Source organism: Panicum hallii, chromosome 6 (genome assembly GCF_002211085.1).
Source record: "Panicum hallii strain FIL2 chromosome 6, PHallii_v3.1, whole genome shotgun sequence".
Lineage (NCBI taxonomy): Eukaryota > Viridiplantae > Streptophyta > Magnoliopsida > Poales > Poaceae > Panicum > Panicum hallii.
Window position 1 is genome coordinate 42,813,471 of NC_038047.1, and position 27,200 is coordinate 42,840,670.

Genomic DNA, 27,200 nt, shown 5'->3' on the forward strand with positions numbered 1-27,200 from the left:
GCGTTGGATCGGACGGCCGGATGGGGACCGTTCTTTCCCTTCTTTTAAGCTTCAACTCTCATCGTCTAGGGATTCTCACGTCACACCCATTCATCACGTTGGCGAATCGCAAGTGGAAATCTCTGAAAAAGAATGGCAATGGTGAACTGGGACGTCCACTGACCATTAGGTCGTCTCCAGTGTCCTTTCAAATTATTCTTCTAAGAAATTGCATACATTAGACTGTAGGGATTCTACCCACAGAGACAGCACAGGCGACACAGCCAGGAAATCTTCCATTTCCAAGGTGACCAGCAAAGACTACCCACACAGTCGATAGCAAGGAAATCGCCGCATCTGTTCCCGGAAGGGATTCGATGGGTGCACAACAGGAACAATGAAAGATCTGGTACAGTACAGCTAACCTACAACTTCACTGAACGTGAATTGGGATCTCATCAAGCAGCAACAATTAGAGGTACAACATCTGCTCTACATTATTCGCTACACTAGTTATGCACGGCTGGTTCGGAGGGTTATTGGTGAAGTCATTTGGCAGCTTCTCCAGATTTAGTATCCGCCCTTGCACCATCGTCGCCCTGCAACAATTCATCCGTTAGCGAATGCGGATGAATTAAATGGAATTACGAAGAGTTTAGGAGATGAGTTTGGAACATTCTGGGAAGATAATTGGAGGCTAACCTTCACACAGACGTAGATGTAGTGAACATCAGGTTTCGGTCCGAGAACCGCAACCACTGATGTGCTATCATCGTCTAAGGGCAATGGTTTTGTCAGTTCCCATTTATTCTGATTCGAACTTTTCTCCCATCTTTCTGCAATAATCCCAATGTATTAAATACAAGAATTCTATAACAACTAAACGGAAACAGAGCAACAAGGTTACAGTGCTTGGAAAAGGCAAGGAATGCATTCATGGGTCATGAGTCTAAAAACTACTTTGTACATGAACAAGGTTAGTGTACAGTTAAGTTGATCTGGTGGTCAATATAACTAACCTATGACATGGAGCTTTACTGTCCAATTTTCCATGTCCTTCAGGAGACGCAATCGATAACTTGGATCCCCATAAGTGATCTATGGCATTACGGGACTCAGAAGGTTACAGACACCAGAGAATATGAAAGAGTTACATATTTCAAAATCAAATAGTTCATGTTACCAGCATGTAGACACCCTTTTCCTTGAGGATTCTGCATATCGGAGGAATAAACAGAAGCTATAGTCAATTAAGAAATATGTATCACAAATAAATAGACTACTCCTCACCTGTTGACCTCCTCTAGCATTTTCGTTGCATTCTCTTGCGAATTTTGGCCGCACTGAAAAACAAGACACGCAGTTGAGTATCACACTGGGAGAATATCAAAGTGTCCTGGCAAAATCTTGACTCACCATAATAGAATCTAGGGTTCCTGCAAATAACAAATGGGGTTAGAACCCAATGCCATGTTGCCTATGCATGTGCAGATGTTAACAATTGCTTCCATAGTGCTGTCAAGTACTGCAATGACAATGTTACCTTTGTCAATAACAGCATCAAATGAACCGGACTCAAAATCTGACATGTCCTTTACATCCATCTTCATGTCTGTGCCAATCAAGGGAAATAAATGATATTAGATCATGTGGGACATACTGCAGAGGCATTCAGGAACAGAAGGCTGCAAACAAAAATTATACATTTAAGTCGAGGCATATCATGGTATTTCTTCTTCATTTGCTCAATTACCACTGAAGATATATCGATGTTGACAACATCTTGATAGCCATCATCAACCATATTTTCACCAAAGACTGCAACAATCAAAAGAAGCTAAACCATATAAGTAATGTCCACTGGACCGTGAAGTAATGTAGTAGACATCATGTGGACCATGTTACAGAATTGCCAAATTTCATAACCGCCATGGCGGAGGATTGCTATCTGACTCGCTGAAACATGAGGGCATTCATTGATTCCTCAATTACAGAATTGCCGTGGTGCATGATCCTTATCGCAGTATCGTACACACCGAAATGCCCAGCTATTTTGCTGTTTTCTCTTTGGTTACAGCCGAACGTTGGCATGCTTGAACACAAGCCACACCAAACCAGTTCCTTAAAAGGTCCAGGGAGGCTCTTCTGTGGTGCAATCGGAAGGATTATGCAGGTCGTACGAGAGAATTAGGCCGCTCATTGTATTGCTTTGATTAAGACATATATAGTGGTGGTCAAGGGACGACCTTTCGATAAAATTTGATTGAAGCGCTACGTTGCAAAAGTTACCATCCAGGAACGGCTGCATTGCGCAGCACGCTGGTCTAACCAACAGCCTCCAGCCTCGAATCGCGACAGGAACAATGGATGAGCAAGCGCCCGCGCTGACCGCCCGGCCACGGCCAGCCAGCGACTCCCTCCCCCTCAGGAGAATCCAATCAATCCCAGCCCCGCCCACCCACCCGCCAAGGCACCCGACTCACCGGAGTTCCCGCAGCCGACGAGGAGGAGGCTGTGGTGCGGCGCGAGGTAGAGGCGGAGCAGCGGCGCGAGGGCCGGGTACTTCTGGTACCAGTCGAAGGGCCCGGCCTCCTTGCGGTACCGCTCGTCCCAGTACCACGCCTCCCCGTACGCCTGCGACGCCGCCGCGCCCCCCGTCATCTCGCCGCCGCCGCCGCCCTCGTCGGATCTGAGCCGGGGATGGCGGCCTCGGTGGCGCTCGGAGAGAGGAGGAGAGCGAGGCCTAGAGGATTCCGGATCGGCGGGGCGGCGGGGGTGCTGGCTCGTCTCGCGATTCGTGCGACGCGACGGGTTGCGGGGCCACCGGAAGGGGAGCGGTTTTAAAATTGGATAAGGATCGCTCTGATCGCGAGGGTGTACGTGTGTGGTCTGGGGCCTGGCCCACGCTCCTATACGTACTACTGCGGACCGGGCCAGGCCCATAGTATGGCGAGTCGGGCCAGGTATTGTGGAGGCCATGCGTATGGGCTTCTCGGCGCCTCTCCCGGGTCTTTCTTTTCGACTCACAGAATCACAGATGCTGCCGTCAACCATCAATCTTGCGCGGTCGATGGACTTGCCATTGGCAAAGCGAAGCAGAGGTTGTCAAGATTCTTCTAGAAGCTAAGGGAGCACCTCTTGTATCCCTAGGCCAGTTGGGAACGATCACGCCATCGGATTCCAAACTGATCCGCGATGCCTTTGACGATCATGTCGCCTAGGCACGAAAAAGCTCTCTACGGAAGTCGAAAGGTAAAGTCAGTCCCCGTGGGGTTCTGTTCGGACAAAAGCTCTCCTCATCGGCTGATCGGCTGATCCTATAGTTCAGCAAAATCAGGCAGAAGGAACGCGACGAAGCACGCACTAGCCGGCCTCACGGCGACCGGCGCTCCCCAGGCCACGCTTTTCCGTCCGTTGCTTCGCGGTTTCCCTCTTGGTTCTGCGTGTACGTGTAGGTTAATTAATCCCGGCGCCGGAAGCGATCTGATGCGTCCGCGTGCCGTGGCTTGGAACCAAACCCGACCGACCGGTCGCCGTCGCCGCCGGCGGGGGGCAGGGTGAGAGTTTATGTTTGTCAGCCGGATACGTCGTTCCAGGGGATTCGGCTTTGTCGGATGGAGGGAAATTAAAGGTTAGTTTGGATCCTCCAGCTAATAATAGCTAATGGTTAGCTAGCTAGATTTAAATTCAAATAGATCAGTTAATGGAGTACTTAATGACCCTCCAAACAGGTCAGTTAAACCCAGCTAATTCCAGCTAAAAATATAAAAAGATCGGTCCTTCTATCAAAATCCCTACCTATCAAATTCCCCTACCTGCACTAGTGTCGCCAAAAAAAAGAACAGCATGGTCCATCCATATTAACAATTAACGATTAGCTGATGGATCCAAACACATCCAGCTAATTACTAACAAACTAATGTTTAGCTGTTGACATAAAATACCGGCAGTCAGCTTCCTGCGTGACCCCATATGAGGACCTGTGAGATTTGCTTCACTCCGGTGCAGACACCAAATAGCTTCTTAAAGTTCGGGGCGTACCAGTCAGTTTGACCATTCAATTGACAAGGTGCGTAGCGATATTGTATCGGCCAGTTAATAAGATCATAATGCTGAGCTGATACAACACTTAGATAAATAAAATATATGAAAATCTGTCGGCTAGATAATAGAATTGAAGTACATGGAACCAACGATCAAAAGCGATAATTAAGCATATATGCGCCCATCGGCCGTAGAATAGAATTAACAAACTGAGGGATCGCCGAACAAATGAATTATTATAAATAAAATCACCGAGCTTGTAACAATTAATCTAGCATCACCACCAGTCGGATCACACCTAACCGAGACAACGCTAGCAGGTGGGTGATAGACTTAAAAGTCACTAGCTGATGAATCTAGATGCATGTAAGGAGATAAGAGTTCGGTAAAAACTCATTAAAAAACTATCGACTACTAAAGCACACCCTGTTGAATTTTTTATAATATGACAATTAAAGCAACGTAACAGATGTATAAGATAAACCAGCCGATAGATCTTATTCAAGACGAGATAAATTGATTCTACCACATCTAGCACGAGATCAAGTTGATACAGTCTTACGAGATAGGTAAAATCGATAAGACGAAATCACAGCGATGCGCCTGTGATTAAACCCTAGAGCACCTGATAGACGAAGACCGCGGCGAACTGGAGATCAAAGTGATGCAGCCCAGCTTGTTGAAGAACTCATCGGAAATCTATATTACTCCTACTCCTAGGGTTTGGCGTGAGAGCCGAAAAGATAAATTATGTTTGATTGATCGAGAGATAAGAAGTTACAATGACCGTCATCCCTTTATATTTATAGGGGTGGCTTTGGACCTCAAGCAGACTTAAACTTGCTTAAAACCAACTATAACTTAACTATCTTAATTAATGCCTAAATAAAAAGAAATATTAAGATAAATGGACTCTAAATTCTCTTATGCAGAGTCCTTATCAATGAAGCTTCCCTGTCCGACTTGTCCGTGAAGAAGCTATTCTGCTTGTGTGATTAATTTGGACTTGTCCTTCTTATACGGCAACTTACACTTATTTTATTCTAATGATTTTGACATGCACGTGCTGGTTTTGCCCTTCCTTTATTTGTTCTGCCTCTATTACTAACAATAAAATAATCCAGGTAGGGTGCTAATGGTATCTGATTAACGAAGCTCTTCACGTATGACCTAATGTATGTGCATGTTGCAAGTCTTCTTTACTTTAATTATCCTGCCCATGAGCTTTCCTTCTCTTGCTCGTCCCATCCGATGAAGCTAAGCCAATATTTAAATAAACCTCCTAAGCTCCAGCATGAGCATTAAATTCCAACGCTCTCTGGACAAGTCAAACATGTAAATCATCAGTATGCATGCCCGCTCGTCGTATGTGATCCCTACCGATGTATACTAGTACCCGATGATCTCCATACTTTAGATTACATCGGATTTACTGACAAAATTCGGTATCAACATTAGCCAGCTAATATAACTCATTATCAATTAGCTAGCTAATCATTAGCTGTGAAGGATCCAAACAAGACCTAAAAAAACGAGGAGCCCATCAAATAGAAAGAGAAAGCACGTTAACCGTCGGATGAAAGCATGGCATGCGCCTTCATACGGGGAAATTAAAGGGCAGGAGAGAGTAAGCATCTCTATGGAATATATAAATTTGATAGGAAAATAATGGATAATAGGGGTCAACAAGGGTTTATTCATTTAATCCACGAAGCAACTCCAGCAGATCCTCTAAACAGCTCATATCTTAAGTTTAGAGGGTTAAGCTAAAAAATACACTCCAGTAGACCCTCTACCAGGTCCTTTATTTTGGAGAGGCCTCCAAATCCTTACTTCCATCCTCCATTCCTAGAGGGTTTGTAAGAAGCCCTCTATTATAAGTTAGAATTAAGGGCTTTTGAGCAAATTTTAAGGTCATTAGAAAATAGAGACAACCTCCATTAGCATTTGGAGGGTCTGATTTAGAGGCTATTGCTGGATTTGCTCTAACAAGATAGTAAATAAATAAACATCAGTGTAACATGTATGGGCAGTGAACATGTCCCGATGACCAAGTGAATTGCGTCTGTTGGTGGCTGTGTCCACCAGCTTGCTTGTCGACCTCGTAGTCTTTTGGAAAGAAAAAAATAGAGGAGAGAATCACTTACAAAAGGGAAATATTTTCAGTCTATACCAAAGCACATATGGAATTACAGCAAGGTACCTTCGTGGCTCTGCGCGCGCGCACGTGCACCGCCCGTCACCCGAGCTAGGCAGCGTGGTACCTTGCTGCAAGCGCGAGCTGCCACAGGGCTCAAGCATCAAGGTGCTACCTCTTCCCTCCCCCCAACCGTTGGTGCAGAGGTCCGGGCTGGGGCTCATGCGGCTGCAGGCCTTGAGTGGTGGCTTGCTGCATGCGCGAGCTGCCAAGGGCTCAGGCAACATGGTACGTACGGCTCCTCGCCCTCGGCCGTAGTGGTCGCGACGCGGTGGCGCAGAGGCCGAGTATGGAACTCCTGGGGCAGGTGCTCCAATCCAGTGGGTGCAGTGCCCCGTGGCTTCAACCGGCTGCGCAGCAAGCTTCCCACCGCACTTTGTTGTTCGCGCCTTGCTGCTCATGCGAATCACTAAGGATTCAAAAAGTGGGGTGCGGCCTGAGCGCGGCAATGGCCAACGGTGGTGTGCCTAGCTGCATCGCGTGAGCCGCTGAGGGCTCAAGCAACGAGGTACATCGGCGCGTCCCCTCCACCGTCGCCACCCCCTCCTTCCGCCCTCCTCTCCACCTCCTCGCCGCCGGAGCAGGGTACCGGAAGCCCGTGTGCTTGCTGGGAAGACGCGGCAGGGCTTCTCTCGTCTGCGGGCATGGAGCGCGAGCAATGACGCGCCAGCACCAGGCATGGCGGCGGCAGTGGCCCGGGGCAGTAGATCTGGCGTCCTGGGGCCGGGGGGCTGGATCTGGTGCCCCTAGGGCCAGATCTATGTGGTGCGGCGGCGGCTTCCCCCACGCGGGATCGTCTGTACTGCTCGTGGTGGCCGGCGGCCGGATCCGGCACCCTCAAGCCCGGATCTACGTGGTGTGGCGGCGGCGGCGGCGGCGGCTTCCCCCCAAGCAGGTGGCTCGGGCGGCGGCTAACCCTAGCGTCGCCACGAACCTCCACCTCCACCCTCCTCCAACTCGCCGCTGCCGGAGGGGGCCGCTGGAAGCCGGTGCAGGCTCCAAGAAAGGCGGCGGGCGAGGCTCTCACCCTAGTTGGCCGCGGGTGCCAAGGTCTCGCGCGGGCAACGACGCCCGACGGCCAGTTTGGCATCATGGGTGGGCGCGGAGGGGGTCGCGGAGTGGAGCCGCGGGTGCGGATGGGCGCTGGAGGGCAATGGCGTGTCCCTCTATGGTGCGGCGGCGGCAGGAGGTGGAGCCAGTGATGGCTCGGGGCGCCAGATCTGGTTCCCTGGAGGGTGGAGCCGGGCCCCTGAGGCCTAATCTGCGTGGTGGCACGGCTGCCGGCGAGCTGGCCGTGATCTGGTCCTGTGAGGGTGCCGCGCTGAGGCTGGTACGGCATGCTGCGGCCGGTGGTCGGTGGTCTTTCTGCTGCCTCGGTGGTCGGAAGGTGCTTGCTTCTCCGGTGCCGTGTGGTTTAGGGTCTCGGGGAGCTCCAAGCGAAAGCCATGCCCGACATGCTGTCGGTGCTTGCGACAGCGGCATCCACGGACGTCGTTACCTCCCTAGAGGCATCGTGATAGCTCTCTCTACCCTTCAGCCGCGTCGCCATGGAGGAACCATGGATTCTCTTGCTAGCCTTGCTTTCTCCAGGTGAAAACCTAGATCCAGCTCAGCCGGATCGAGCAATGTTGGCGTCTAGACGTCAAGTCCTCGTTGGAGGCATTGTCTCGGAGATGGGCATCTTGAACTTGTGCATGGTGCCAGGCTCTCAAGGTGAATCTCAACCACCAAGCTCATGGCATTGTTGGTGGTGCAGTGCTGTGGCTGCGCAGTGGTTACTCGTGGTTAAGCCGCAATTTTATCCTTATGCTAGGACATGGTGTTGTTATACGTGGTTATGCCACAATTTGCCCTTGTGCTAGGGTGTGTTGTATGAGGTCTAGTTTAGCTAGGTAGATTATCAGGGTTTTAGCCCGGTTTAACTAAATTAACCGTAGGGTTTTGTCTCATTTCCTCAAAAAATAAGGCCTTTGATATGTGGTCTGCCACACCATTTGAATACAAATTCAGGTGGTGATGCTCCCCCTGATCATTCAAAAAAAATGTAGATTTGATTGCCAACGTGTACGGGTCAGCAGATGTTAACTAGCCAACAAGAAAATAAGAAAGGTCCAATTTACATGTGTGGAAAAGAATCAAACATGCACGGATGCACCAAGAACTGACCTGATGCTGGCGACCATGCACGGGTGGGTGGAGGGAGGCTTCCGTGTAGATCGATGATGTGAGGTCGGTAGCCGCGCTCTCAGCCTCGAGCAAGCTGAGATATCAGGTATGTGTGTGTATGCTTTTTTGTTTTTTTTTAAAAAAAATAAATGCGTGTGCATGCTAGTAGGAGTACATGGTCCCACTCCCAACCCAACGTGAAGCTAAGAGATCTAATGCTTATGATGTTCTCTTCCATTGCGAATTAATGTGATCGAGTTCGTGGCACTAGACGTAGTGAGAATGGTTTTAGGTTTTGATTCTTCTATACTGGTATATTTCTTTGTGCTCTGCTGTTGAGACACATCTTCGTCATGTGAGTTCGTGTTGTTCGGGTTTAAGGTTTAAGGAGTAAAGCGGAGAATATTTTCTGGCTGATCTGTTTGTATATGGCGGATTTGGGCCCCAGTCACTAGCATGGAGTTCAGTTCCTAAAAGAGATGAGTCTGAAAAAGTTTGCAGTATATACATGACCAAGGGCACCAACCAATTGTGATACTTTTATTTTCATTTTTACCTTAACCAACTAGGATTTTGGATGATAAAATTTTCTTCTATTGGAATTGGATCATCGACAATCTGGTTTATTGCCTGTACACACTATTTGTACGAGGCTCATAACTATCTTGGGCTAGCATGCCACTATGTTAGGTGGGAAAGATGAAGTTCGGTTTGGTGATCTAAAGTAGTGAAGTGATGCATATGTTGCTTCAACGATTTGGGGCTTTGTTGTCTGATAGCTCAACATGTTTTCCACTATGCTTAATTGTAGATATCCTAGGAGGTCAGGACCTTTAAAAGACATATCTTGTATCTTCACCACACGAGCAAGCTGCATACAGTGACTGTTTACAGGAACATTTGCATATCTTCACAGATGCACATCATTTCATCTTGAAATAATGCATGACTGTGGCTGTACCAGCTGCATGCTTATTGTATGTTATGCCTCGTAGTTAATTCTCTTTGTATTGAAGATCATTTACCAAATGTCCTATATTTTTAGTGTAAGTTATAATTAACTCATCTTGTATTTGTTTGCTTCTGAAAGTTGAATCCATATTAGAGATGTTAAGATTCCTCTATAGGGATTAGATGCCCTGTTCATTCTGTCCAATTAAATGGAAGCATATCCTCTTACTGGGGGGCCTCATTTCATGTTATATTTCTTTATGCGTCAAATGCTTGGGCAGCCTATGATTAATATTTTATTTGTACTTTTACTACAACCTATTTCTTTTACCCTTTTTATCATCTTCTTCTCTTACTTTTTGCTCTTTTTCATCGTTATCCTATTTTATTTGCTAATTCACTTGCAGGGATATTATTATAAAACTCATGTAACTGTAAATTAACTTGATTGTGATGTATATTATATTATTGTTGTTTATCTTTTTTCTATGGTTTCTTAATCTTCGAGGGGGAATCTTAGCCTTTGATTAATATTTTGTTTGTACTCCTACTACAATCTATTTCTTTTACACTATTTATCATCTTTTTCTCTTACTCTTTGCAGTTTTTTCATCACTATCATATTTTATTTGTCAATTCACTTGCAGGGATATTAATCTAAGACTCATGTAATTGTAAGTTAACTTGATTGTGATGTATATTATATTATCGTCCTTTTATCTTTTTCCTATGATTTTCTTAATCTTTAAGGGGGGAGTCTTGTCTGTTCACCTAATTTGGTTCATTCTACGTTGTGTGCTAAGTTCAATGCTGCAATTGCTGACATAACCACTAAGTTTGAGAAGCAAGTCGATGCTATGAAGATGGGACTGAAGGACTTGAAGCACCAAGTTGATTTTTTCCCTCTGCTTCAACACTTGTTTGTTTCTTCTAGTCTAAGAACGATATTACTAGTTGATGGTTGCATATATAATGCTTGCAGCATATTGACAATCGTTAAGTACCAAAATCGCCCGTCAATTTATCCAGAAAGAAGGAGGAATTAGCATTTCTTACACACATTTATAAATAATGAAATCTCCATATTTCCAGATGTCCTTGGAGATTTTTATGCATCGCAGGAATTTGGCTAAATAAAGAGAGAAAGTACACTCAAATGGCAGGGAAACACACCTTTAACAAATCAAGACTTGCCATATGGACATCATATGGATCAAAGGGCCCACAATCAAGGCAAAACCGCCTCAACTCAGTGCGGGACACCGACCAACAACCAAAGAACCCACTTGTCAGCGACTTAGCGAAAGGCGGTGGCGAGATCCGCCGCACCGATCGATGCCATTGGAGCTGGTCGCTTCTGCGCCACCGCCGGAGTCGCTCACCCCTGTGACTCCCTCCAACACGTCTCCAACGTTGCATTCGCCGCCACCAACCCCCGTCGCCCTAGCTTCGTCAAGCATCGGGAGCCGCCGCCGCCGCCGCAGGCCGCCGGATATTCTCCACGGCCCGCGGCATCCGCCGCCTTGCCGCCCCGCCCACGACCCGCCACCACCATCCGCAACCTTGCCGCCGCCGACCTCCCTCTATGGTCAGGCACGCTGGAGATAACCTAATCCCGGCAACCCGAACCCCGGAATGTGGCGGTGGTGAGTGGAGGAAGATAAGCGGAGGAAGAAGACGCGACGCGTGAGAGGAGTTAAAAGGCCGTCGTGGACCGTAGAAATCGTACCGGGCTGAATTTGGTCGCCAGGCGACAGTTTGTACCGCGGGCGATGTATAGCCCCCGCCGTGCTCCCGGGCCGGCCACGCTTCCGTTCGTTGCTTCGCAGTTTTCCTTTCTGGTTCTGCGCATACGCGTCGCTTAATTAACCCCGGTGCCGGAAGCGATCTGATGCGCCGCATGCCGTGGCTTGGAACCAAACCCGATCGGTCGTCGTCACCGCCGGTGTGCCCCTCGTGACGTTCTCCCTTCCCGTGGCATTGTGAAATCATTGATCGCTTCCTTCCGGCGCCCGCGCGCTACGGCGACAGGCAGGGGCAAGCGACGCAAAGCCAAGCGGCACAGGAAAGAAGCATGGGGGCGCGTGCTCGTGCTAGCGATCGGCGGCACATCATGGCTGCTGAGACTGTAGCAGCACGCTGGGGTCGGTAGCGAGGAGACGCTGTTAAGGATGGCGGGGGCAGGGTGAGAGTTTAGGTTGTCAGCTGGATACGTCGTTCCACGGGGATTCAGATTTGTCGGGGGGAGAGAGCGCGCGCACGTGAACCGTCGGATGAAAGCATGGCTAGTAGGAGTCAACAAGGGCAGACTCGCTCGTTTAATCCACCAACAAGAAGTTAATAAATAAATAAACATCAGCCTAATAATATGTATGGGCAGTAATCATGTCCCGATGACCGAGTGAATTCCATCTTTTGGAAAGAAAGAAATTAGATGAGAGAATCATTTACAAAAGGGAATATTATTTCCAATCTGTACCAAAGCACATATAGAATTTATAGATCTGATTGTAAATGTGCAGGGGTCAGCAGATGTTGACTAGCCAACAAAAAAAATAAGAAAGGTCTGATTTGTGTGTGTAGGAAAGAATCAAACAAGCACCGAAAACTGACCCGATGCCGGCGACCATGGCTGGGTGGGTGGAAGGAGGCTTCCATATGGATCGAGGTCCATCGCCGCGCTTTCGGCCTCGAGCGAGCTGAGATATCAGGTATGCGTGTGTGCATGCTTTTTTTTGGAAAAAAATAAGTAAGGAAACATGTGTGCATGCTAGTAGGAGTACATGGTCCCACTCCCAACCCGAAGCCAAGAGATGCTTTCACACGGCCACACGGGGGGCCGGGCGACCGGGACACGGCGAAGATGACGTCACGCCGGCCCCAGACAGGCAGACAGAGAGAGAGAGAGAGGGGGGGACGGTCATGCGAAAGAAATCAGGATGGATATAAATAGACGCGCGGCCGGGGGGCCATGGATGGAGCTGCCAAAGAAAGGAAGGCGAAGGGGATCGGCGGGGAGGAGGAGCTGAATATCTTCGCACCATCGCGGGCAGGCTTATTCCTAGCTACAGCACAGCGCGCGCAGAAAGAGCGAGGGAGGGATCGGAGGGGATCGATCGGTCGATCGGTGGTCGTCATCCGCGCCGGCACCTTGCTTGCTCTCTTGCCCCGAATCGGATCATCATCCTCACCCGCGCGCCCAAATGGTACGCCTCGCCTCCTGCCTCTCCGGTCGATCGATTCGTTTTTTTTTTGAAAGAAATCGATCGATTCTTCTTCATTCGAGCCAGCACGCATGTCGCGCGGTCTGATCGAGACGGGAACCTCCGGCCGCGTGCGTCCATCCCGGCGCCGGCCACCGCCACCGCGCGCCGGCCGTTCCGGTTGAAGGTTCCTCCCGCCCTGGGCGCGGCCGGCGGCCGCGGGCGGGCACCTGGCGAGCTGCTGCCTTTCCCTCTCGACGATCGCTAGCTTTCCGACTTGCGTTAAAGAAAGAAAAAAGGTTCCCTTCACACAATCGCTAGTGCGCGGCTGGCGTGCTCTTCTCGTCTAGTCGCCACGTCGTCCTAGGCTGCACCGTCGACGCCCGCTTTCCGCCGCCCCTTCGCTTGACCGCGCGAACGGCGCGGCGCAGGCCGGCCGGCCGGGCGCGGCGCCGGGGCACTTTCCATGTGGAGCCAAGGGAGGGACCGGAGCCTGCCCCGCGCGCGGAAGGAGAACCAAAGGCGCGTCCTTTCAGGGCTCTCCGTCGCCGCGGCTTCCTTCCTTTTCCTTTCCTTCCCTTTCGTCGCCACGATCGCGCGACGGGGCTCTTTCCGAACACTCGCACCCCTTAATTTTTAAGCAACTCCAAAAATTTTTATATATTTTCTTATTATTAGAAATAGAGAATCTAATAGAAAAATACCATCCAACAGTTTCTCTATATGATCATCTAAATTCCATTCCGTATTTCTCGCCAGTTAAAGATAGATAATAAAAATAACTTTCTAAAGTGTATAGAAGCAAACTGTTGGGCAGAAAAAATATATAGAAAATAATTTTTATATAGAAAATTTTTCAAATGATAATTTAGAGAATAAAATTTAGAAATTTTTTTGGAGATATGTTCTTAGGCGCGCCCAGCTCCTCCAAAAAAATTAGAGCCCAGCTGACATTAGCGTTACGTTCTTCTACCACTAGTTTATACACGACTTCTGATTTCTTAGCCGCGTTAACAACGCCCGATGAGCTAGAGGCCTAGAGCCCGCGTGGCCGCTCGGCTTCATGGCCCGTCCGCTGACACGCCGCGGCATCCTACCGCCGCACGCCCGCCCGGCCGGCCGGCGCTGACGTGCAGACGCGCACCTGTCGACGACGCAGACTCGCCGCCGGCCACGGCGATCACGGCGCAATCTTTAATTCTTTATCCGCGATCCCTGCTCCATGTTGTCCTTTTCCTTTCCTTTTTGACTCGTACAAGCGTACACCATACTCTACGCATGGAGGTTTCAGATTTCTCGGTCAGCACACACGCCGCCGGCGGGATCACGAGGCGGCACTGGCACGGTTCTTGGAACGGCTGCCCCTTCTGCTAGCCGTTTGCTGATGATGAGCGCCTCGAGAGCAACGGACGCATGCAGGGGCCGTTTCTTTACGGTGCCATTTGGAACCTTCGCACGCCCGGCCAAATTTCTGTCTCGCTGACCATGTACAGCTTTTGTTTTGTTCCTTTTCGATGATGAGCTCGGCGGTAATGTCAGCTAGCGTAGCGCCTCGACCGGCGGCGCGCCGGCATGCTTGCAGGATCTCGAGGAGCGTGCCGGCCTCGTGCCCTCCGCTGCCACCGTTTTCCCTCCGACAAATCCTGGCCGTCCGTGACCAAGATTACGATAGCGTAATACTAGGGGCCTGTTTAGATGAGAGCGCAAAAACGCAAAAAAAAATTTTCAAAGGAATCTTACCAATTTAAAATACTAAATGAAGTCTATTTATAAAACTTTTTGCATAGATGGGTTGTAAATCACGAGACGAATCTAATGATGCTAATTAATCCATGATTAAGCAATAATTAGTGGATGGTTACTGTAGCATCACTGTTGCAAAACATGGATTAAGTAGGCTCATTAGATTCGTCTCGCGATTTACAACCCATCCATGCAAAAAGTTTTTTAAATAGACTTCATTTAGTACTTCAAATTAGCAAGATTCCTTTAGCATCTTTGCGTTTACAGCTTTTTTGCGTTTTTGCGGAAGGAACTAAACAGGCCCTAGAAATGCAAGCATATGCTTCTCTCCTACATAAAAAAAGTCAGAAAAACTTAAAAAAAACTACTAGTAATAGCTGCTTCTGAACCGGAACCTGACGGTAACGCGACAAGTCAGCCCGGTCACTTGCGACGCTAGCCGTCAGCCCGTGAACGCGCGCCATGCCTCCCAATTTCTATGGCTAACCGCGTCTTGATTGGTTACGAACCGGTGCAGGTGGAGTCGGAGGGCGAGCTCGAGGCGGCGCGCGCGGCGGCCGTGCTGACGCCGCCGCTGTCGCTGGAGGGCGGCCTGGCGGCGGAGCTCCGCCCGGCGAACCTCGCCCGGCGGGTGCTCAGCCTCTTCGGCAACGTCAGCCCGGGATCCGACCTCTCGCACTTCCAGGTACGATTACTGTTTCCAAAGGCCCAGTGAACCGAACTTTGAACTTAGGGCTTCTCCAGTGGCCGAACCATCAGCCTACGTGGAGACGATGAATCGATGCATAATCATTGGAGCTAGCCGGTTCATGGAAGAGAGAGAAAAAATTTGACTTATGTTTGGGAGTCGACTCATGCTGAGTAGAAAAATCAATTTGAACGATCACTGCTATGCTTGTGAGTAGATGCGATGGGCGGATGCAAAAAGGAAACTGATATTTTATCTTTTCAGCGGGCCCATTTCGTGCTTACGTGGAGCTCATGAGTCGATTCACCACTGCTGATGCCTTGTACACATACGCAATGCAACCGATAACTGGATTAGCAGTTGGTTTTGTTACCCCTAATTACTCTAGGCGGTTGTGATTAAAAGTCGTGGTTTACACATGTCCATAGTTAATGCACATGTAGTTAAATTGGAAAAGTGGCGCCAACTAATCACACTATTGACGCCATACATACACTTCTCCACGCATTTTTTTTATTGCTGAAAGTGTTGCTCTAATAAGATAGATCTTAATGCCCCATTATATTCATTCGAGATTGGCATCATGCACTTCTCCATACGTTATTCTTTTAAAAGCGTTGCTAGGCCCTGCCTAGTTGGTCTAAGGTCACCGGAACCATTACTTTTCCTAAAAAAACATAGTTGGTCTAGAAGCTAAAAAACTATGGTCTTTAATTCGTGGAGTAAATTTTGAACACCAGAAACATACTACCTCCATCTTAAAATATAATAACTTTTAGATTTGGTTAAAATCAAACGTTTTCATTTTTAACCAATAATATCTCTAAAAATAATTGCTTTTATTTAGAAAAAGTTACATGTTATGTTATGATAGTTGGTTTCAATATGAATAAACTAATATCAATTTTATGTTGTCAATCTTTATGGTTCGTTGTAAATGTTTAAAAGGTTTGCCTTGAAGAAAATCTAAAAATAGCTATATTAAAAATAGCTATATTGTAGGACAGATCTAAATATCTATTTTGGAACAAATGGAGGAGCACTTAACCCAGTTGCTTCGAGTAATTAGGAGAGCACTAAGCTGTGACGAGTACCCTGAAAAGCAGCACATAATAATTTGGGGGCTGACAGTGATGGAGTAGCCGATGGCATTTTGCATGCGAGAGAAAGTGAGGAGTAGGTTAGGTACGCTGGGCGCCTGGTCAGCTGGGCAACAAAATGAGTTTCAAAATGGTAGTAGGATGCGCGTCCCGCTGACTTTGAATCTGGACGTGATCATCGTTTCGTCTCACCTGACGGCGGTTGCGGACGGCGCACCACCGCGTCAACAACGATGATCAGTTTCATTTCGCTGTCAGGTCTCTGTGTTAATCCATGATGTGAGATTGATCATTATTTCTAGTATTTTATAAGAGATAGTTTCTGCAGTGGGAATGTCCTGCAAGAACGAACGATCACAATCATTAGCCCGTTTCAATCAACAATGATGAATTGAATCACATACCGACGAAAATGCTGTTCTTTCTCTAAAAAATTCCAGCTGCCGGCGACGTTCAACCTGCCCAAGTCGCAGCTCCAGATGTACGGCGAGGGCGTGTACTGCGCCGGCGAGGACCTCCTCGGCCGGTGCGCCCGGGGCAAGGACAGCCTGGAGCGCCTCACGGCGGTGGTGGCCTGGAGCATCTCCACCACGCGCCCCCCGATCTTCGGCTTCGCGCCCTACAACCCGGTGCTCGGGGAGACGCACCACGTGTCCCACGGCCCCCTCAACGTCCTCCTCGAGCAGGTCTCCCACTGCCCGCCCGTCTCGGCGCTGCACGCCACCGACGCCGCCGGGGACGTGCGGCTCGTCTGGTGCCAGAGCCCCGTCCCCAAGTTCCACGGCGCCAGCATCGAGGCCGCGGTGCGGGGCCGCCGGGAGGTGAGCCTCGTCCGGCACGGCGAGCGCTACGAGGTCGACTGCCCCAACCTGCTCATCCGGCTCCTCCCGGCGCCGTCCGTCGAGTGGGCCGGCGACGTCCGGGTCGTCTGCGCGGACTCCGGGCTCGAGGCCGAGCTCAGCTACTGCCGCACCCGCTCCTTCCTCGGCTTCGGCGGCGACGCCAGGTGTGTCAGGGGCAGGGTCTTCCGCTCGGCGTCGCGGGAGGAGACGGTCTACGAGATCGACGGGTTCTGGGACAGGACAGTCTCGCTCAAGGACGTCGCCACCGGCGAGGTCTCCGTGCTGTACGACGCCCAGCAAGCCATTACTAACCTCACCACGCCGGCCGTTCAAGACCACAAGGTAATTGGGGAAAAAATGCAGCATCAATCGTTTCAATCTGAAATCTGAAAAACTTAGTTTGACATGGTTGCTGATCAATGATCATGTTCGTCTTAGGGAGTGGCGCCGTCGGAATCCGCCGTGGTGTGGGGCGAGGTCAGCGACGCGCTCCTGAAGAAGGACTGGGAGAAAGCCCGGCAGGCGAAGCGGCTGGTGGAGGACGAAGCGAGGAGGCTCGCCAAGGAGAGGAACGAGAAGGGGGAGGTCTGGACGCCCAAGCACTTCTCCCTGTCGCAGAACAAGAACGGCGAGTGGGAGTGCTGGCCGTTGGAGGAGTCGGTGCCGCCGGCTCCCATTGTTGTCCCTTCATAACAGTAGAGAGTACCTGACATGTAAAGAGCGTTATACGATCAACCTGAATTTCATTTAAATTTGTCACTAGCTGATTATCTTGATTCTTTTCGTCTGCTACTGCTTGAGAATTATGATCCTAGTGATGATTTCTTCAAAAATCTGCGGGTGAACACGAGCAACTGAACATTCGGTGAAGGCCACAGTTGGGCTCTGAAACCTGAAAGTCGATGCTAAACAAAGGAACTGAATCCCAGTTTTTTTCTTTCAAAAACAAAGGAACTGAATTCATGAATGAACGAACAATATATTTTATTATCCATAAACTACGTGAGCTAATTCAGCCTGTACATATTTCCATCTCAGTTGGCTATGATGGATTTTATCACTGCTATCACTGCTACAAGAGCTGTGCATGACAACGTTCATGGCGAGAATGACCAGAGGAGGAACAAGAGCACTGCAGGCAGCACAAGCCACAGCTGGTCGTGTAGCGTGCTGGCTGACGATAACGTCATCCACGGCGGCTGATAGGTGCTTCCAGCGCCATCGCTGGCGGCCGGAGGCGGCTGATCAGTGCATCCAACGCCATTGTTGTCAGTGCTAGGAGGCGACAGGTTGGTGCTCCCGACGCCATTGTTGCCAGTAGTAGGTGACGGCGGGTTTGTGCTCCCGACGCCATTGTCGTCAATACTAGGAGGCGGCGTGCCGCCGGTCCCGTCACTAGTGCTCTGCCCGTAGGCCGGTGGCGATCCGACGGGAACGGCGCCGGGATTCTGCAACCTGGGCAAACAGATAAGGATATGAAGTCTGAACTTTTGGCAGGTTTCAGAGTATACGATCTGTGACTCTGACTAGAACACATTTCAGGGCTTGTGGATTCTGATTTCTGATCAGAAGTTACTGGCAACGTTCAGTGAAGACGAATGGTGAGGCGTGAATGTGATTACCCGGAGAGAGCGAGGCAGAAGGCGATGGTGTAGTCGGCGGCGTTGCCGCAGGTGAAGGTGCTGGAGCCGTCGTCGTAGGCGTAGCTGTACGCGCGCGGGCACGCCGACTTGAAGACGGACGAGTACGCCGTCGGGCGGCACGTCGTCGGCGTCGCGTAGGCGCCGCTGCAGCAGTACTGGTCCTGCCCGAACGCCTCGCACGCGCTCCGGCACGCCACCGTGCCGCCGCCGCGGTCCACCTGCAGCTCCTTGGGGCACGCTGTCGCACACGTGTCAGATGGAGCAACAAAAACTTAGTAGTTAGGACTTAGGACACGACATGGACGCACATACAGCGGTTGAGGTCGGCCATGCAGCCGGTGGCGTTGCAGCCGCCGCCGGCGCCCTGCCGCGCCCGCGGGACAGCGACGACGGGCAGGTTGTACCCGTCGACGAGGCTGACGTCGTAGTAGTCCAGGTCGCCGGCGCCCTTCCCCAGCGTGACCTCGAACAGCGTCGCCGGCGGCGTGGCGCCGGTGCCCGCACACTCCATGCGCCCGCCGCAGTCGCCGGTCTGGCACGCGCCCTTGCCGCCGGTGTCGAACGCGCAGCCCGTGCGCGCCCATAACCGGCCGGACCACCCCGGCGGCGCCGGGACCTGCACGGTCTGCCCCGGGTCGAGCCTGAACCCCGTCGTGGGCAGCTGCGGCGTGCCCGCGCCGGCGAGCGTCCCCGGCCAGATGGGCTGGGAGCAGTAGTTGGATATGGTGAAGCTGCAGCTCGCCATGGCGATGCTGCACCAATGGGCCAGTGCTAGCACAAAGATCAGCAAGCGTGGTGAACTGCAGCTTCTTGGCGTTTCCATGGTGTGCAGGTCTTGCAGTACTTCTGACTAGGGTTTCACTGTCACAAATTCACTTATGTTCCTGATAGGATTGGAGAGAGTTGAGAAGAGATCTCGGACATGGTTGCAGGCTTTAAAATGTTTTGGGTTGCAGATGTGGAAGACAAGGTTACTTGGTGAGATTGCTTTAGCATTTTGCGTGCATGGGGTGGCCTCAGTGAGAAGAAATACCTTATGTAAAATGCAAGGGATAAAAGTGAAACTGGTACTAGCTAGGGATAGTAGCTAGTCTACTACTAACACTTGCTGGAATGTATATATACTTTAATTCCTGACTAGATATACGTGTTGCATTGTATCAATCTTAAACAATCCTCATTGTGCACAACTCAAGAGCCATGGTTTCAGAAAATGGCTATGTTCATGTATGGTCCATGTGATACTTGCATAGTTTTACAAGTCACTAAGACCATAAGACCACTCCAATCAACACACAGATATAAAAAATTCGAGCACTGAATTGAATTAAATGAAGATGACACTGGAATGTTTTCTACTCATGGAATAGAAAACAGAATTATCATATTTGGGCCATAACATATGACTCTGAACATTGCTTCCAGGTAGTTAAACTTGTCTTGCAGCAATAAGACCAGTACAAGGAAAGCATCAATCTCAACACACACTGTGACACTATGCACTTGATTCTACTTCATATGACTGCACCATTTAATCGGTATAAACAAACAGCATAGGTATCTAAACAGATGCCAGCTGCTATCTTTGCAAGACCAGAAATTATATATCATCATTCCTACCAGCTTGGATAAAAGCATTGCTTCTGATTGAGTATGACAAGAAAGAATAACCTTTGTTCAAAAAAAAAAGAATAACCATCCTTAGGCAACAGCCGAGCAGGTACCAAGTATCTACCTCGCAACGAATTGACGAAAGTGGAGGTCTCAAAATTATCACATAATCATACTCAGCATAAGCCTGGCTTAGCCCTCACTCTATCCTCAAAAAGGCTAATAACAAGCTCATGACAATAATAAAAAAAGCATACAACTTTCAAAATTCCACATGCAGCCTATAAATAAATAGTCAACAAAGATAAATCTGAGCAGTATCAGGTCCACATTCCACAGAGGTATGGTGAAGAATATTCAAGAAAAAGAAAAACTAGAAGTTTTTTCATAACTAAACTTCAGATGCATAATGTAATGATTGTTCAGAAGTCACTTGTCAAAAAGTTCTCAAATTGTGCAACAGTAACAAGCTAGCAACCCAATCCGATGGGCATAAATGCTAAAACAACTCTTATCTAGCATAGTTATACTAAAGTATAATACTATCATGCCCCGTTCAAGCCGTCTTTATCATGCCCCGTTCAAGCCATCTCCTCAATAGATGCTCCATTTTCACCATCCGGCATATTAGGATTATCAACAATTGTGAGACCTTCAATGTCCAAAGGCTGTCCAGTCATCGGATCAATAGGCTGTCTGTCTCGAGGCCCGCCCTTGTGTGCCATAGCTAACATTGGAGGTGGAGGTAGAATTCCCGCACGAAAGAGTATGCACTCAACAGGATCTGATGGCTGTGCCCCAACCGACAACCAATACCTGCAGCAAGACGGTAATTACCTGAGAGTAAGTGAGTCTGTGATTGACAACCTAATATCACTTCAATTACAATCTTGCAGCTTCATTCCATCTTCTAAGACAAATACATGTTTTATGGATGATCGCTGTCCCTTCACTCTAACTTGTCAAAGGCAGCATAACAGATATCGACCAAAATAATGAACTCAAAAGTTGAAAAACATCAGGAGAAGCCACAAAACTGGCTACCTATACAGCAGCTACTGAAACTTTGAGAGAGAAAAAAAATCTACTGTAACTCTTAAAATTCGGTCATACAGATATATAATTTTTCCCATGCCATGCCTATTATGCCTATGTATAGTCAAACAATTTCAACAGCAGTTCACAACATGCTATCATGCTCCAGATATTATTTGACCATGTAGATGGAAAGCCTGAAATGCTAGAATGAGGATAAAATTTTCAAGTTGGCTTCTACCGACTGATCTCAGGTTGATAGGGTTCAAAAAAGGTATATGGTTGCATCACTGAAGATAATTACTTCCTGCAAACAGGCATTCAGAGGATGCACAACACTACAACAGGGCATGCAAAATCCCAAGCACTAAGTAATGCAATGCAAAACATGGAAACTAAGATTTAACAGTTATCAACCCTGGATTTGGAACTTTTGAACAATACTATGGACAGGCGAACAAATTAAAATTTGACCTTCTCTCCATCTAAAAGGTTTAAATGTCAGATATAAACAAAACAGTTACTAACGAGTAAACTACTAGTCATGTAGCTAGCTTCTGACTAAAATAAAAAAATTTAAGACAACTCAGATAGCTAGTTCAATAACAAAGTAGAAAAGGAAGGAGAGGTAATTCCAGGAATGCTCTGCTATTCTGCAATGCCAAGTTCTTGGACAGTTTGATAACCAGATAACGACCAGATAGTTTTATAACCACTTTTACTATAACGAAAGGACAATGTGCGCCGGTGTACTCACTTCACCCGGTCAAATTTTAACCCCATCCTCTTGCCACCATCCTTCCCTGCAAAACAGCGCACACGTCACTGCTCATCCTTACCCATTCGCAAGGCTAGGTTATTCGACCTTAACGAATCAAAGCAATTTGATGGCGGGGAGCACCGCATTAGGATTGGACGATACCGGGGAGCGGGTTGTAGTATCCGAGCACCTCGAGGTGCTTGCCGTCGCGCGGGGAGCGGCTGTCGGCGGCCATCAGCCGGTAGAAGGGCCTGTTCCGGCATCCGAACCGGGCCAGCCGGATCCGCACCACCATCCCCGCTCCCTCCTCGCCCCTTCGCCTTTGCGGAGCTGTTGGTGCGGTGGGCGAAGGCGAGGGTTTTGGGAGAGGGATGGAATTTTTTTTTTTTGACACGACGGGAATGGAAATGGAATGGAGGAAACGAGGAGGTGGAGCGGAGGAGGTAGGTAAGGTAGACGAAGGGACTAGGTCCATGGGCCGGTCAATTGCATGGGCTTTTATGAGCCCAGCACATAGTTAATCTTCTACTTTTATTTCTTTTCCTCGCTCCTTTTTTTTCGTGGTGCTCAGCGCAGGCAGATGCAGCGGCGGTGTGGCGTGCTCGCGCCGGCGAGCGCACAGGCGACACGGCCAGCGGAGGCTAGCTGGTCCAAGCCAGCAGCAGCCGACGCGCCACCCATTTCTCGACCTGGTGGCCAGAATGGCAGCGTGGGGGGCGACTGGGGTCGCCGGCACGCGCGCCGGCCACAACAGCGGCACCGACTGACGCTGGCAGGGCTTCTCAAGTCCGGCGCGCTCGCGCCGTCGTGCGCGTGCTGCATGCGGCAGCCGCCGGACTTTGGAGTGGAGCCCCGGGTCTACCTGGATTCCGTCGCCGACGCCGAGCCTGTCCTGCGCACCGATTGGCGTTCGAGCCCACGACCACGAATCGCCGCGGCGCGACCATCGCCGATTCGCCGTGCCGCTGGGCGGCAACGCTGGCCGCCGTCGCGCTCTCGCCTGCATAACGCCAACTGCAGAGCCCGGACGTCCGCCTGCGGCCACCGCCGTTGACCCGCCGGAATCTCACCTCGGGACCCGACGAGGGACCTATATGCAAATATTCAGGTCGCGCTGAGGGGTCCTTTTGTAAATATTCGGATCGCGGTTATGGATCGCGTTCCTATTTAGGGGGTTAAATGTAATATACCAGGAGTAGTTTGCAAATATTCGGATCGCGATTATGGATCGCGATCCGATTTAGGGTGCTATCTGCAAAGAACCTCCGCAACGGCGGCAATGGCTTCCGCTGGCCGGAGACGTCCTCCCCTCCTCCACGTCCACTCCGTGCATTCTCCCCCTCTCCCTCATCGGCTTCGCCGTTCTCCGAGCCCCGACTCGTTGCCGCCATCCGGCCCCCGCACTCGCAGTCCCCAAATTCGAAGGTGGTTTGAGATTGGGGGGGAGATGGTTTCCGTCTTCCTCCTGAATTTACCAAGACCTCGATGTCTTCCATGGATCGGACAGACGCACAGCTCAATACGCTTCTGCTGTCAACAGTAATCGAAACTCAAATTCATATGCCACAGTCAGTGCAGGGCACCGATTCTGGGAAGAATTCTGAGGAAAGCTCGCAGTTATTCACCATGTTTCGGTTACTATACTGTCATCAGAGATTTCAGATTTCCTCGTTGTGGTTTGTGCAGTAAAACCCTTGGCTGCAATGCCTTCGCAGGCGACGAGACTGAGGGTTTCCATTTTCCATTTTGTTTCAGAGCTCAAGCACCACAGATTTCAGAGCAACGAACAGCAGCAGTGCAGGGCAGCTGGATCGTCACATTGCGTCTGAAGAAAACTTACAGGCCACAGTGGCATTAACAAGCACCTCCTCTCGCAAAGGGCCGGCTCATGCCGGAAGAAATGTTCGAAGAGTAAAAAAATGAGGAGCAAACTAAGAGCAACAACATTCTGTCCACCCCGCAACATTCCAAATATCTTGGCTATACTACTTGTCAGGCTAATTGGTCCGTAATCTGTGACTCCTTTTGCTTCGACCCTTTTGGGAATTAGGCCCCGTTTAGATCGCAAATATTTATAACATTTGGAACTTTTTGGTACTGTAGCATTTTCGTTTGTATTTGACAAATTTTATCTAATCATGGACTAACTAGGCTTAAAAGATTCGTCACGTGATGTACAATTAAACTGTACAATTAGTTATTTTTTTACATACATTTACTGCTCCATGCATGTGTCCCAAAATTGATGTGATGGAGAGAGAGTGTAAAAAGTTGGAATTTGGAGTGCATCTAAACAAGGCCTTAGAACAATATATATGGGCAGAGTTCAATAAATTGAAGTGTTGGTTGTGCTGATTGTAGAAAAATCGCACTGCAAGCTTAAGATCTTCTTTAATGATTTCCCTACAGCACTTGAAGAATTTGCTAATGAACCCATCTGGTCCCGGTGCAGCTTCTGGTTTTAGGTCAAAGATCACCTCCTTAATTTCTTCTTCTGTAAATTCTTCTTCCAAGAAATGCAGGTCATGTCTCGGTATGTTCAGAATATCCCAATTTAAAGTTTCTGATCTATTCTCCTGATTGCCCAATGCTAGCTTGAAGTGTTCAGTAACTGCTTGCTCTTTATCTTCATGTAAATGTACAGTTCCCCTTGATGTCTGCAGTCTGAATAAAGTTTCTACTTCATCTTCCATTGACTACTAGGAAGAAAAATTTAGAGCTGGCATCCCAGCCCTGACTTGATTGCTGCCTAAGTCTCAGCTTCTCAATAGCTGTCAGTGCTAAAAATCTATTTTTCAGGTCCCCTTTCAACAGTAATTCTTCCTGGCTTAGATTTCTGAATTCCTGTACCACAAAATATCCATATTAATTGCTTTAGCAGCCAGCAAGAGCAGTCTGGTACACCCAATATTTGCTCTTGCCCATCCTATCAGCTCTTTTGTTGTATTGTACGGAGTACGCTGCATTTTTGTGTGCAGCCTCAAGAAAGGGTTGTGTAAGTTTGGTATGTCTACTCCAAGCCTCTGCCAAACTGCCACCTCGTCTCTGAATCCCTCTCATTTCTGGCCAGAAAGATTCAAATCGAAATCCTCCATATTTTCTCAAATTAGAATCCCCAGTCAAAAATAGCAGGCGGTGATCAGAGACTAAAGAAGATATGGATTGCAATCTGCAATTTGGCAGCATGACCTCCCAATCTATGGTGCAGAATGCTCTGTCGATACGTGTATGAGTGATATTATTTGTCCAAGTGAATTTCCTTCCTCTAAGTTGTATCTCCTTCGGTTCTAGATCATTCATGTTGTTCGAAAAGCTCCCGTTAGCCTTATATTCAGATTGTTGTTGCTCTTATCTTCAGTCTGCAGGATCATGTTGAAATCACCCAAGAGGAGCCAGTGATCAGACACCAAGGTCCTGATCTGCTTTATTCCACTCAAGACCGTCCGGATAACTACTGCATGAGTCAACTCTGTATAATAATTCTAAACCCAACAAGTTATTTTTTTAACGAACAGCCATGAGAGAGGTCTATTTTATTTTTCCTCCATTGAAGAAAATTTCTCATCCAAGTCTCAAAAATCCCTTTCTCCGGGGCTCCAACTCGTGGTGCTGGTCTCCGAAAGTTAAAAAAATTTCTTAAATTCAGATAATGTGGAAATTTGGATGGATGGATATTGTTTGAATTTAGAAACAAGAATCATGTGGATCGGGATTTGGACGGGTGAGGTATGTGCTTGACAAGGTTCGACTCCAGTTAACTATAAATCGGAAAAATAAAAAGAAACAAAGACTAATGTATCTGGATAATTTGATCACAGGCCTTAATCCAGTGGCAAAATGGATGGTACGTGTATATGGGCTTGCGAGCTGCGTATTCGGCTGCAGGCCCATCCATTGTTTTGGGCTAGAGAAAAAAAACGGCCCGGATTTGAATCGTGTCAGCCGTAGGCTGCGGCGGAGGATGACCGGAGGTCGCCGGGATCGGAGCTTCCCGCCACTATTCCCCGATACGAGGGCAGAGAGAGAGAGAATAGGAGAGGGACTCCCGGCTCCGCCATTGCTGGTGGAGCTACTGACCTCGACCTCAAGGTCGAGGCCTTATATTAGTTCCATTATTCCTGTTACTGGACTGATGGCATCCAGGCATTCACAGACAGTTTTCCGATCCCGATTAAATATTATATATATAGACCAAACCATCAATCCGTCTGAGTGGTAGGCAGATCGGTTTCAGTTCGGAGCTATGTTTTCCCGTGCTCTGTTCAGAACCGCTCATCACCAGTGCAATGCAATGATTCGTCACGGATGTTATGCATTGTCTGCAGGATGCTTCTCGTTGACTTGTTGGAAACTATGAATCGGTCTGGTGTGGCAGAGAGATTCGCCCATGGACATGCGCATGTTCTTCAGTTGTTCACGGCAGCCGCAGTCACTTTCCAGTGTTTATTTGTTTTCTTAAGAAAAATTCCTGCAGTCGCCCATTAACTCAATAGTTTCTAATGATAGGTGAATTTTGGAACGTGAGAGGCCTTAATAAGGCAGGGAGGCTTAAATGCATTTCTGATTTTGTTGCTGACAACAAACTAGATTTTGTGGGTTTCCAAGAAACTAAAATGGAAAAGTTTGAAGAGAGTTTTCTAAGAGCCATTAATCCTAACTTTAGTCGGCATTGGCTCCCAGCTGTGGGCACTGCTGGAGGTGTCCTGGTCGGTTTGAAAGAAAATGCTGTCGAGATTATAGGTTGGCAGAACATGTCCTTTAGTATTTCTGTTGTGATTAGAAATAAATGTGATAAGTTGGTTTGGACGCTTGTGGTGGTGTATGGCTCTGCCTATGACGAAGGGAAACAGGAGTTCACTGATGAATTCCATTCCCTCTTTGATAATTGGGATGGCCCAATTTTAATTGGGGATGACTTTAACGTTGTGAGATTCCGAGCTGAAAAAAGTAATGGTGTGATTGATCACCGTTGGTCGGATGGCTTTAATGACTACTAGTTTAACAAATGGGGTTTGGTTGAGTTGAAAAATTCAGCAAGGAGATATACTTGGTTTAATAACCAAGATTGCTCTATCATAGTGGCTCTGGATAGAATAGTAGCCAATACGTTACTTGAACAGCGATATCCTCTGGCGAGTGTTAGAGCTATATCTAGAGCCGGTAGTGATCATACCCCTCTGCTAATTGACTTTGGTGTCAATAAAAAACCAAAGCCCAACCCTTTTATGTTTTGAAAAT

General features: G+C 48.6%; 4 protein-coding genes across 5 annotated transcripts; 1 reads left to right on the top strand and 3 right to left on the bottom strand.

Moving 5' to 3' along the window:
- Window positions 1-135: 135 nt before the first annotated feature.
- On the bottom strand, window positions 136-2,798 carry LOC112896665 (methyltransferase-like protein 13). The gene is made up of 9 exons (XM_025964718.1): window positions 2,463-2,798; window positions 1,684-1,797; window positions 1,523-1,591; window positions 1,396-1,415; window positions 1,270-1,322; window positions 1,163-1,193; window positions 999-1,077; window positions 682-815; window positions 136-578 (listed from the first exon to the last, which is right to left on the bottom strand). The coding sequence occupies exons 1-9, from the start codon at window positions 2,638-2,640 to the stop codon at window positions 528-530; spliced, it is 729 nt and encodes a 242-aa protein (XP_025820503.1). The 5' UTR covers window positions 2,641-2,798; the 3' UTR covers window positions 136-527.
- A 9,499-nt stretch (window positions 2,799-12,297) lies between these two features.
- On the top strand, window positions 12,298-17,716 carry LOC112897267 (oxysterol-binding protein-related protein 4C-like). Of its 2 annotated transcripts, XM_025965534.1 has the most exons (4): window positions 12,298-12,543; window positions 14,801-14,968; window positions 16,512-17,255; window positions 17,352-17,716. In XM_025965534.1, the coding sequence occupies exons 1-4, from the start codon at window positions 12,541-12,543 to the stop codon at window positions 17,604-17,606; spliced, it is 1,170 nt and encodes a 389-aa protein (XP_025821319.1). In that variant the 5' UTR covers window positions 12,298-12,540; the 3' UTR covers window positions 17,607-17,716. The 2 variants fall into 2 exon arrangements, with proteins under 2 accessions (XP_025821319.1, XP_025821320.1); XM_025965535.1 differs by lacking the exon at window positions 12,298-12,543 and having other exon boundaries at window positions 14,858-14,968; window positions 16,400-17,255.
- Window positions 17,717-17,857: 141 nt separating this feature from the next.
- Window positions 17,858-19,515, bottom strand: LOC112897268 (thaumatin-like protein 1b). Its single transcript, XM_025965536.1, has 3 exons — window positions 18,869-19,515; window positions 18,536-18,794; window positions 17,858-18,368 (listed from the first exon to the last, which is right to left on the bottom strand). The coding sequence occupies exons 1-3, from the start codon at window positions 19,377-19,379 to the stop codon at window positions 18,011-18,013; spliced, it is 1,128 nt and encodes a 375-aa protein (XP_025821321.1). The 5' UTR covers window positions 19,380-19,515; the 3' UTR covers window positions 17,858-18,010.
- Window positions 19,516-20,511: 996 nt separating this feature from the next.
- LOC112897209 (30S ribosomal protein S16-2, chloroplastic/mitochondrial-like) lies at window positions 20,512-22,376 on the bottom strand. Its single transcript, XM_025965455.1, has 3 exons — window positions 22,125-22,376; window positions 21,960-22,005; window positions 20,512-20,983 (listed from the first exon to the last, which is right to left on the bottom strand). The coding sequence occupies exons 1-3, from the start codon at window positions 22,255-22,257 to the stop codon at window positions 20,749-20,751; spliced, it is 414 nt and encodes a 137-aa protein (XP_025821240.1). The 5' UTR covers window positions 22,258-22,376; the 3' UTR covers window positions 20,512-20,748.
- Between the last annotated feature and the right edge of the window lie 4,824 nt (window positions 22,377-27,200).